The 11,042-nt window shown below is 44.2% G+C and overlaps 1 protein-coding gene across 1 annotated transcript in view; it reads right to left on the bottom strand.

The window, feature by feature from the left end:
* Window positions 1–11,042, bottom strand: part of MXRA5 (matrix remodeling associated 5) — a 42,399-nt gene that overhangs the window by 6,179 nt on the left and 25,178 nt on the right. Inside the window, exon 5 of the mRNA XM_017896606.1 lies at window positions 1,145–6,112. Within this exon, the coding sequence (XP_017752095.1) occupies window positions 1,145–6,112 (4,968 nt within the window). The remainder of the gene's footprint in view (window positions 1–1,144; window positions 6,113–11,042) is intronic.

The raw sequence follows: 11,042 nt of genomic DNA, 5'->3' as shown, positions 1-11,042 counted from the left end.
AAAAAAAAAAAAAAAAAAAGGAAATTCTGCCATTTGCCACAACATAAAGGAACCTGGAGGACATTAGGTTAAGTGAAATAAACCAGGCACAGAAAGACAAATACTCATTATCTCATTTATATGTGCAATGTAAGAAAGTTGAACTCACTGAAGCTGATGCAGATAGTGGTATGGTGGTTACCAGGGGCTGGGGGTGGGAGTAAAGGGAAGATATTAATTAAAGAGTATGAAGTTCAGTTAGGAGGAATATGCTTAAGTGGTATTATACTCATGGCAACTATAGTTAATAACAATTTAGCTTATACTTGAAAATTGTTGAGAGTAGATTTTGTGTTGTCATCACACACATACGAAATAAGTATGCTATAAAAAAAAAAAGGATAGAGAAAAAGAATGTTTTGTTTCTCTTTTCATTTTACACTAGTCCCAGAAACAGGGCCATCTTCAGGCAAAGGAGGGCAAACGTGGGTTTAATAGAGAATTCTGGAAGCAGGCGTGAGTCCCAGCCACTTCCAAGGTTAGCTAAGATGGCACAAGCTCAATTACTAGAGACACAGCCTCTCCCTTGTTTATTTATGCTAATGCTGTTCTCCTGAACTCCTCGGGCTAGCTGGCTGCATGGGCGTGCCGGGCTTGCAGTGGCCAGCCACCCCTGCCCAGAGAGGCCCTTGAATCCATAAGAAAGGTGAATTAATCCTCAAGTAAGACTCCAGTAACTTTCTCCTACACAAACTCTGGTTAAAGTGTAGATTGGGTACATATGGACATTAAGATAGGACAAATAGACCCTTGGGACTACTAGAGGAGAGAGGGAGGGGTGGCAAGGGCTGAAAAATCCACCTATTGGGTGCTGTGCTAGCTACCTGGGTAATGGGATCTTTTGTGCCCCAAACCTCAGCATCACGCAATCTACCCATGCGACAAACCTGCACATGCTCCCCCTGCATCTAAAACAAAAGCTGAAATTATAAAAATAACAATAAACGCTTATTCAAGTAAAACAATTCCCCAAATGTGTTATAAAAATTTCTCCTAATGTGCTTATGTTGTTCAACACATGCTGTTTTAATGTATTATATTGCTAGCCAATAAAATAAAAATTGACCAAAAAAAAAAAAAAAAAGTAGATGCTTAAACATCTTACCTGTGGAAACCTTTGTCCAAGTAACGAAAGGCTTTGGTTTTCCTGTTGCCTCACAGGGGAACACGGCGTCTGTCTCGGCAGTGACGGACACAGTCTGTGGGGACTTGGTGAGGATCTGGGGCTTTTCCCCAAGAGACCAGAATTTGGATGCAGGCGGTCCTCCTGCAAAGAACTTTGAGCTGCTCTGGTGGAAGCTTCCTGAGGACTGGACAGAAGATGTTATAAAGGAGACAGAACTCTGGGTGGATGAGACCAGGGGGATATTCTGTAAGTTAGTTGAGGGTGACCCTGTGGTCCGCGGAGTGTGCAACAACGGAGGTGCTGGAGGGCCAAAGTCCAGATGGAAGGTGCTATGGGAAGGTATCCTGTTGTAGGAACCTGGATTAACTTTTCTCTCTCTCATTACTGGGGCAGGAGAAGTGGGTATCTGGGGTCTCAGGGTGACTCCCAGCTGTGGAAAAGAAAGAGTCCTGTTGGTAAAGAAAGGGAATCTTCCATTGGAATAATGAGGAATTCTTGGACTGGGAGGCTTTCCAACTGGGTTTCTTGCCTCAGGGATGTTGTTATTTCCCAACACTTTGGAGTAGCCACTGAATTGGTCAGTTCTTCGGTCGGCAAACTTACTAGGAATGCTGGGTTTGGACATGTGCAATGGGAGAGGAGTTGTTGTACTTGATAATCTTGGAGTTGTAAACTGCTTGTTCTCTGGTAAAGACCTAGAAGGATATGTAGTTATTTCTGGTTTGTTGGTCCAGTGATGAGGTGGCTGGAAAGTTACAAAGTATCTGGAAGCACTTTGTGTGGACATTTCAGGCAGCCTCACTGTTCCCGTTGGTAGGATGGGTTTGGCAGGGACTCTGGCTAGTTGATGAGAAGCATGAACCCTTCCATCCTGGTGGTGGCCATCTGGGCCATGTGGTAGACTCCTATTATCAAATACTTGCTTCTCCAATTCCAGCTTTATAGACAAGTTAAATGCATCCTGGTCGGAAGAGGGTGTTGATAATTCATTTGGCCCTGACATATGCTGTGTCCCTTCATTGTTCACTGGGGCTGCTTCGGTTTCTGGATTTCCCACATAATTCAAGAAAACATTTTCCTTGGAATCTCTAGATGTTTGAGATGTTCTTGGACTGAGAAGTGCTGGCTTAGTGGTGGTAGTTTCTCCCAAAGACATGAGAATCGTGGGTGGGGACAAGGATGCTAGCTCCTTCATCTGGGCGGCAGTAGGGGTGTGATTCTGTGGTCTAGTTTCAGAAAGGAGAATAGCTACAGTGGTTTCATGATGATCTTGATCAAGACTGGTGGTTTCTGCCTGACTTGAAGACACCTGCACTTTTATGCCTGAGAGAGTTGTGGAAGAACCAACTTCTTCCTGTTGAAATGGTGTGGAGACTGTCACAGAGGATGAAAACTCAGAAGTAAAATCCACATCCTCGAGCTCTTTAAGAAGGGGAGGGTCTGTAAGGTTTTCCCCAGAAGTGGTAACAGGTATGTCTGTCTGTAGCCTCCCAGGCTGGGCTGTCCTTGAGGGATTCCAGGTTGGAGTTCCTGGAAAGCCTACAGGAGAGGATTCTTCCTTAAATTCCCCCGTAGTGGAGACCAAGGAGCGAGAAGTTGGTATGACATTAGTAATTGACTCACCAGTGACTAAAGTGTCACTTTTATGTTTGTCGACATTTGTGGCATCATCATCCTTAATTTCTTTTCCATCTGATGTGGGTTTATATGTGACTGGAAGTGTCTCTTGGACTTTATGGTAAGATGAATATATTTTTCTGGTGGTTGTCATGTAATCGAAGGAATCATAAGGGCCCTCAGTTTTCAGAGAAACAGTTGTAGGCAAAAGTATAGTTTCTGAACTGGGAGTAACAATGTTTCTATGTTTATTTTCTGGAGAAGGGCTGGGCTTGGATCCAGACGCTCTTGAGCTCACTGTAGAAGGGGTATATTGATGTTTGTTTGGCCTCTTCCCGTGTTTTCTCCGTGGTGTTCCCTTGGATATGGGTTCTGCATTCTTCTTCATTTCCAACTGTTTGGGGGTATTAACTGTGTTATCCACCCAAGCTATAGGAACCGGAGAACTCTCCACTTGATTTGAAATCTTAATTTCAAGTGCTTGAGTTGGTTGAGTAGAAAAAGTCTCTGATGGGGCAAAAGTTGTGGGTGGGGTTTGCTTGTGTCGGTGGCGGAATTTGTGGGGGCGTAATCTCTTTCTCCCATTGGGTCTCCTTCGAGAAGGGTGAGTGGTCATGGTGGATGACGAAGCAACTTTTTGCCTTGGAGTTGTTGTTGCTGTTGTGGTGTCTTTGTCTAGCAGGGTGCCAACTGTGGTTTCTGCAGGCTTCTTAACTGGAGACACACTGCTCATTATACCCAGTGTGGAGTCAGGCAAAGTGATGGATTTGCTCTCTTGGCCCTCACTCTCAGAACTTCTGGAGTGTGTGGGGTCTCCCGCTAGCATATCTCCTCCCTGTAGTGTCTGAGACTTCTCTTTCATACCTGTTTTAATCAGTAAGGTGTCTTGAGTGCTTAAACTACTTTTCACAAGCTGCATGTTCTCTGTCGGTCCTTGTAAATGTGATTTGCCTGGGACACCTCGTTCACCTATAGTAGAATCCTCAAATGACTTTGATGTACTAGAGTCATTAACCCAGGTGGTGGGGATTGGAGTAATGTGTGCAAAGGTGTATTCTTTCATGTCATCCTCATGTGTTTGTGAATTAGTCTCCAAATCTGGGTCAAAGTATTGCATAGGCTCAGACTCAGCCAAAGAGACAGCATCCAATGGAGGCTCATACTCACTGGATGTGGGCTCTGGTGAGGATCCAACATCTGCTGCAGACCAACCCTGTGTTGCTGTCTCTTCATGGGTGGGCTCTTCATAGACTGTGTCTAAGGTGTGCAGAGCAGGAGATGGTTCATAAGGCTCAGATATAAGTGTAGGGGCTGCAGTCCACTTCAGGTCGCCTTCAGTGGAAGTTATCTCCTCAGTCTTCTCGGAAAACTCATAAACAACTTCTTCAAGAGGTGTGCTTGTTGCTTCAGGTTCAACAAGAATAACTCCATTGTGGTTGTGCTCCAGTCCCATGCTGGCTGAGGAAATGGTACTCAAAACGTGCTTTTCTTCACCAAGTAGAGGTACATCTGCTGAGGATTCTTCAGCACTGGCTGCTGTCTGCACAGGAGATGCTGACAGGGGAGAAACAGCAGGCAAAGGTGGTGTGATTTCTAGACTCAAGGATGGAAGACTTGTGGTTTTAATCACTGGGGGTACTTCTGTGCCCTTAGGGAGATTTTTCCCACGGACTTTGGCTAAAATGTCAGCCCAGCGCTCTGGATTAATCTGTTTGTTTGCCATGTTTATCCTTCGTCTAGATTCAAACACTCTGCGACCTTCTGCAACATTGGTCTCTGGTTCTTTTTCCGAATGCTTCCAGAGTTTCAGCTTTCTTCTCCCTTTCTTGGCTTTCTTGTCTCCATTGATGGCATCATCCTTTGTTTTGAGGAACACCTCTTGGTCCTTTGGATGCAGAAGTCTCCTTGAAGTGTTCTCTTCATCTCCCATGCCTGAGCCCCCTTCATCCTCCACGATGTCTTCTCTCACTCTGGAAAGAGCCTTTGCACCTGGGCGTTGGCCTCTTTTGGATGGCGAGCCAGACCCTTTCTTGGTCACTGTGATTCCCACGGTAAAATGGTCTGCCCCTTGCTGGTTGACAGCCACACATCTGTAGTAACCACTATCGCTGACTTGGACCTTTGGGATGGAAAGAGTTCCATTTGGCAGCATGTATACATGTGATGTGTTAGTCAAATCATTAATTATCCTTCTGTTTGGAAGAATCCAGCTAAGGTGGGCTTCGGGTATTGCTAAAGCATTGCAAGGCAATGTCACCGGCTCTCCTGGGTTCTTGCCAATTGTCACTGTGTCTTTCTCAGCTGGCTGAGTGGAGGGAGACTGCACAAGTACCCTATATACTATGCGGTCCATTTCATCCCTCACTTGAGCAATGCACTGGTACAAGCCCGAGTCAGATGGCTCCATGGACTTGATCCTTAGCCAGCCACTGCTGAGAATGGAGAACTTGCTGTCTGGATCATTCATGGGCGCTTTCAGGATGGAGCCATCTGGAAGCACCCAGAAGATAGACGGACTCTCAGAAGCTTTCACATTGCAGCTCAACTGGCATGGACCCCCTTCCAGGACAGTCTGATCTCTTTGCACAGCTCCACTAGGCTCAATCATTACCCAGCTTCTGCCCCGAGCCTGCCTTGTATCTTTGGTAGATATTGTTTGAGAATACTGGGTGTAGTAGGAAAGTAGCACCTTCTTGGCCGTACTCTGACGTCGGTTCAGCTGGATATCTATGGATGGCTGCATGACCCATTCTGGTTCTGCAAGAATCTGGGCTCTCACGCCTGTGTAGTAAAGAGCTTCCTCATCAGCATCCTGCCTGTACTGGTAGCTGACTCTGGGGTCTTTGCTGAGCATGAGCTCTCTGTGTAGCTTCACGGGAACTTCACTATAGTATGCTATCAATTTCCATAGCTTTTCATAGTTTTCCCGGGTCATCGGACACTCAAAGTCCAAGGCAACTGTTGCATTTATGTCAATATCTGGAGGATCCGTTTGGTTCAAGTGAATTTTGTACACACCCATTGGTTTCTTGATGTCACAGACCAAGTTCACCATGTTCCCGTGCTCGTCAGTCATGTTCAAAGAGACGTTCCACTGGGAGAGTTGGAATTTCTCCATGATGAGCTGGCTGTCACCATCCCCTTCTTGTTCTTGCTCCTCCTCAATACTGCTGCTCCTGTTCTGTCTCAGAGGAGACTCTATGGAAGGCTTCAGACAAGTCATGTCCTTCAGCTTGTGAATCTCATGCTTGTACAACTTCTTTGGACTGAAGCACATTGCACACAACTGACCACCTTCATAAGCTTTGTCCTTTTTACACTTCAGAATTCCTAAAACAAATAAGCAAATAGACACTCAATAGGGTAAGGAGCCAAAAAATGGCACGCCTTACCCATGGCCAGAGAATAAAGCCTATGTTTGTGTCTTTATCACCCAGCTGTAATCCCATAACCAAGGAATCCTATACATGAGTTGCCTTTGAGGCTCCATGTTAAACCACAGTTTTAGCACACTGTGTGGTAACTAACGGGTGCTTTATAACTGCTTAACCATTAATAATAATTTTACTTATAAATACTTACGTCGCAGGTATTCCATTATAATAAGCTTTCTAAGTTAACAGAGATAAATCAACCTCTTACCTCACGACAATATATATGATAATCAACTAGATTCTCTAGTGCATAGTATTAGGATGGATATCATATATAGTAATTGAGAGATCTGTCAGAACCGGGGAAGGATACTCTTTCCCGCTCGCTACAGCAAATTGAAGAGATCCTCTATGCAAGTCGTCTATCATTATTTCATGTTCTTATTTCTTTGATATTGTATATATGTTTCTCTTGATATAACGTGTGAGAATGAGCAATGGCACCTAGATTCTAAGGGTTATTCTTAGAGAGGTTCCAGCACTATAGAAGGGATTCCCTTCTGGAATACCTATTACCCCCCTATTAAAATGACATATAAGCGAGACTCCTCCATAATTCTATGTCTGGATCAGAGAGCATGCAGTGAAAATGACTTAATCTAGTATAATACTCCATTGATGGAATCCTCGTCCACCAAGTGCAGATTAATCACAGCACTCTTGGCTGCGCCTATCATAGAGTTCTCCATCCAATGAGATGATGAGAGAGGGTTAACTTCTTGGCCTCATCAGAGAGTATACTGAATCACATTTAGAGTCTTGCTTATGTTATGATGGAAATATCCCATTATGAGATCACCAGTATATGCTGTTCGTTACTCAGCATCGGTCTCGATCTAGTCCCCATATCTTCTGTCACATTCTTTATTTTGGCGAGCATTAGGTCTATCTGTGCTCGAGTACTATTAGGCCGCCTATAGCTCATTAAAGCAGCTTGAAGTATGAGCTCTGGTATTATCCGGAGACCATAGCTCTGATAACGCCCCGATGATAAGCTTCTTCTATCGTTCATCAAGCACAATCATACTAATCGCCTGTAATCGCAGTAGCATGATTGACTATTATGTTATCGGAGATATACAGTGTAAAATTATACTAAACAGGTGATACGACTTGTATTAGGATACCTCCTGAAATAGAGCACACTCATCATAGCAGCTTAAGTACAGCGTGCATAAGCTCATATTGTACAGACCCAGAGACATAGGACTAATAGATAATAAACAGAAACGATATAATGAGCACCATAAATTAATACTCATGTCTGTCATATAGAGAGCACGATAAAGAAACTCGACAAAAGGGGAATATTGATTCTACCAGGGCTCAAGCCTAGATGTCGTACACGTATCTGTTCTCATACCTTTACTATAGACAATCGTAGCTCTTCTTATACTCTTAACGAAATCTCATTGCCTTGACTCTAAGTACTAAGTTGGTGGGAGGAATACCAAGAAAGGCGCAGCTAGGTGGTCTAAGATGACTCTATGGTCAATCCCTCATGAGGCTAGACTAGTAATCTCTACAAATTGGAGGCCCTGATTGTCCTTCCTGCCTGGCCCCTGTCCCAAAGTAAAATGGAGTCTACACCTACTAACTGCCATTATTCAAGGGGAAGACGCTTGGGGACCTCTAAGTCTGGTGACTGTCAACTCTACATATAATAACTACATGTACCATAGTGGTATCTCTTATCTAGCGGCCCTAATATTACCACAGTTTACCCTATAACTATATACATGTATCAGCAGAAGTCCTACTAAAGGAGACTTGGCTAAGCTCGGTGGAAGCTATCAGGAGCGAATGTTACAAATGACAAGATTGAATGAGAGTCTGTCTGTCACCTGGAGGGAGGTATTATCCTCTGGTTCCCCAATCTGTGGCTCACATAGCAAAGCGCGTGCCCACCTGTATATATAGCATCTAGTATGTATGTATGTATCTAGGAACTATATCCATATTTATAACTATATATTTATAAATTCATAATATATAATTTATATGTAATCAATATGTATGTATATAGGTAACTATATCTGTATTTATAAATCTCTATGGATAAATTTATAATATATAATGTATATATAATCAATATGTATGTATCTAGGTAACTATATCTATATTTATAACTCTCTCTATAGTAAACACTTCGCAGAGGGGTTGCTTTTGAGTTCACATTGTCCTCTTAGTCTCCTGGATATGAAATCCTCTGGAATTTTCTTCATCCTTTCTGGCCACAGCTCAGTCTCAGTCACTGCTTCCTTCTCCTCCTCTGCCTGAATCTTTGCTGACTGGGTCCTCCTTGACTTGGTCCTAAGCCCCTTTCCTTCCTGGTCTGCTTCAGCATCAATGGTCTCTCCCACATGTGTGGTTCCAATTACCATCCACCCGCCAGTGATGACTACCGTATGTGCTTCTCTAGTCCAAACACATTCTCTGAGTTCCACACCCCATTGCCTCTTTATATGTCTTTTTAGATAGCATGAAGGCTCCTCGAACTGACATCTACAAAACAAACTTATATTCTCTCCCTGACCTAAATGTAGAGTCTTGTGCCTATTCTATCTCAGTAAATGATGGCATACTCTCTCTGCTTGGGGAAGCTGGAAGACCAGGAGTTTTTCTTGATAGTCCTCTGCCTACTTCTGCCCATTCACACTGGGAAGAAGCCAGTCATACTGCTTCATCTATGACTTGGAGAATTATAAAACTCCTAACTGGCTTTGCCATCTTTCCTTTTGCCCACCTGACCATGGTTTTCTGTGTGACTTTCAAAGTAAACACCTCAACATGCAAATAGGATTGTTTTGCACGTCTCCCCCCAACACACATACACACACTCACACTCACACCCACACACATACATGCTGTGAGACAAACCAGCAAACATCAGCAGCATTTCCCAAAATCCCTTGGCCAGCTCAATTTCAGGGTTCAGGGAATGCGCACAGCCTCTAAATGAATGTCCTGAAGAGGATGAGTAGGCTGGAGCACAGGCCCGCATGCCTCTTGCCTGAATCACTGCGCTTTTAGAAAAGATGAGTTCAATGCTCCTAGCCCCTGCCTCTTTCTGCACATAAGATAATGTCTGGCAGGATTAATGACTGTGACTTTGTAACCTATAAGCAGATGTCCCCTGGCACCCAAACTTTGATGAGAATCAGCTCTAATGTAACCTCTGAGCACATCTGATGTGAATTCTGATCACATTTGATGTGACTTCTGAGCACCTGCAGAAGCTCCACCACCTGTGTATAAGCTGTGGGCTGAAACACTGCTATGGAACAGTCTAACAGAAACTCTCTGAAAGATTCTGGGATTGCAATCTTCAGAAAGGCTCACTATATAAGACTAACTTTAATACTTTAAAATCTTGGGTTTCTTTCACATACATGCAAATCTACACATATGCAGATGTACACACATGCACACACATACATGCATAGATATGCACACACAAAGACATGCATGCGCATCTCCAGACAGTAGCAGAGATGGTTCTTTGCCCAGCAAAGTTTTATGGGTCCACATCCATAATGTAGTGCTAATGCTACAAAATAGCCATCCAAATGCATTTTCAGGCTCCCTTGCATTCACTGGGGTGTGAGGACTGGTTCTCACGAATGGAATATGAGTGGAGGAGGTGTGTGTCTTTTCTGGTTAATACCATTCACACGTGGGTGTACCTCTGTCTTTCCTCCATCCATTGCTTGATGGTCTCTTGGAATGAAGCTCTAAAAGCTAAGAAAAAGCAAGCCTCTTGAACGTCTAGCAGTAAAGACTCCCAAGCAGGCAACTGAGCAAATCTAATGATGTTGAGTTGGAAATAAGTTTAGAAGCTGCAAGGAACAGACGGGAAGACTGTGTGGCTAGAAATAGATGAATAAGTAGGACAATGGGACCACCATGCTAGAGGATAGTGGGGACAGGTGGAGCGACCATTGTGTGGAGACTTCTTGGAGGGAATGTGCAAATGTGCGTCTTATCCTCACAGCAATGAAAATCAGTTACGCAGAGGTATGGCCTGGCTGGATGCACATTCTGCAAAAATGTTCTCACTGCTTTGTAGAGAGTGGATGGAAAACAGGGCTGACAAGGCCATGGGGACACTTGTTTAGAATGCTCCCCCTTCCTACCAGAGAGAGAAGGAAAGGAGCCTGACCCAGGCCAGTGGCTGTGAGAATGGAGTTGAGGAAATAGATCCAGGGTATGGTAAACACAATGCGATCTGAGGATGGGGATAGGTTGCAAAGTAGGGCTTAGAGAAGGGGGAGAAAAGAAGGAAGGAAGAAAGGGAAGAAAGGGATGGAGGGAGGGAGGGAGGGAGGGAGAAAGGGAGGGATGAAAGGAAGAACAGAAGGAAGAAAGGAAGGCAGGAGAGAAGTCAGGAGGAAGGACAGAAGGAAGGACGGAAAAAAGGGAGGGAGGAAGGAAGAAGCAAGGGAGGGAAGGTGGGAAGCAGGAAGGGAAGGAAAGAAAGACGGAAGGAAAGAATGAAGGAAGGAGAGAAGGAGGGAATGAAGGAAGGAGAGAAGGAAGGAGTAAAGGAGGGAAGGTGGGAACCAAGGAAGGAAGGAGAGAAGGAGAGAAGGAAGGAAAGAAGGAAGGAAGGAAGGAGAGAAGAAGGAAGGAAGGAGGGAAGGAAGGAGAGAAAGAAGGAAGGAAGGAGGGAAGGAAAGAAGGAAGGAAGGAAGGAGAGAAAGAAGGAAGGAAAGAGGGAAGGAAGGAGAGAAAGAAGGAAGGAAGGAAGGAAAGAAGGAAGGAAGGAAAGAAGAAAGGAAGGAAAGAAGGAAGGAAGGAAAGAAGGAAGTAAGGAAAGAAGGAAG

The sequence above is a fragment of the Rhinopithecus bieti genome, unplaced genomic scaffold, assembly GCF_001698545.2.
Source record: "Rhinopithecus bieti isolate Rb0 unplaced genomic scaffold, ASM169854v2 scaffold_28521, whole genome shotgun sequence".
Lineage (NCBI taxonomy): Eukaryota > Metazoa > Chordata > Mammalia > Primates > Cercopithecidae > Rhinopithecus > Rhinopithecus bieti.
This window is presented reverse-complemented; position numbering and strand designations above follow the sequence as displayed.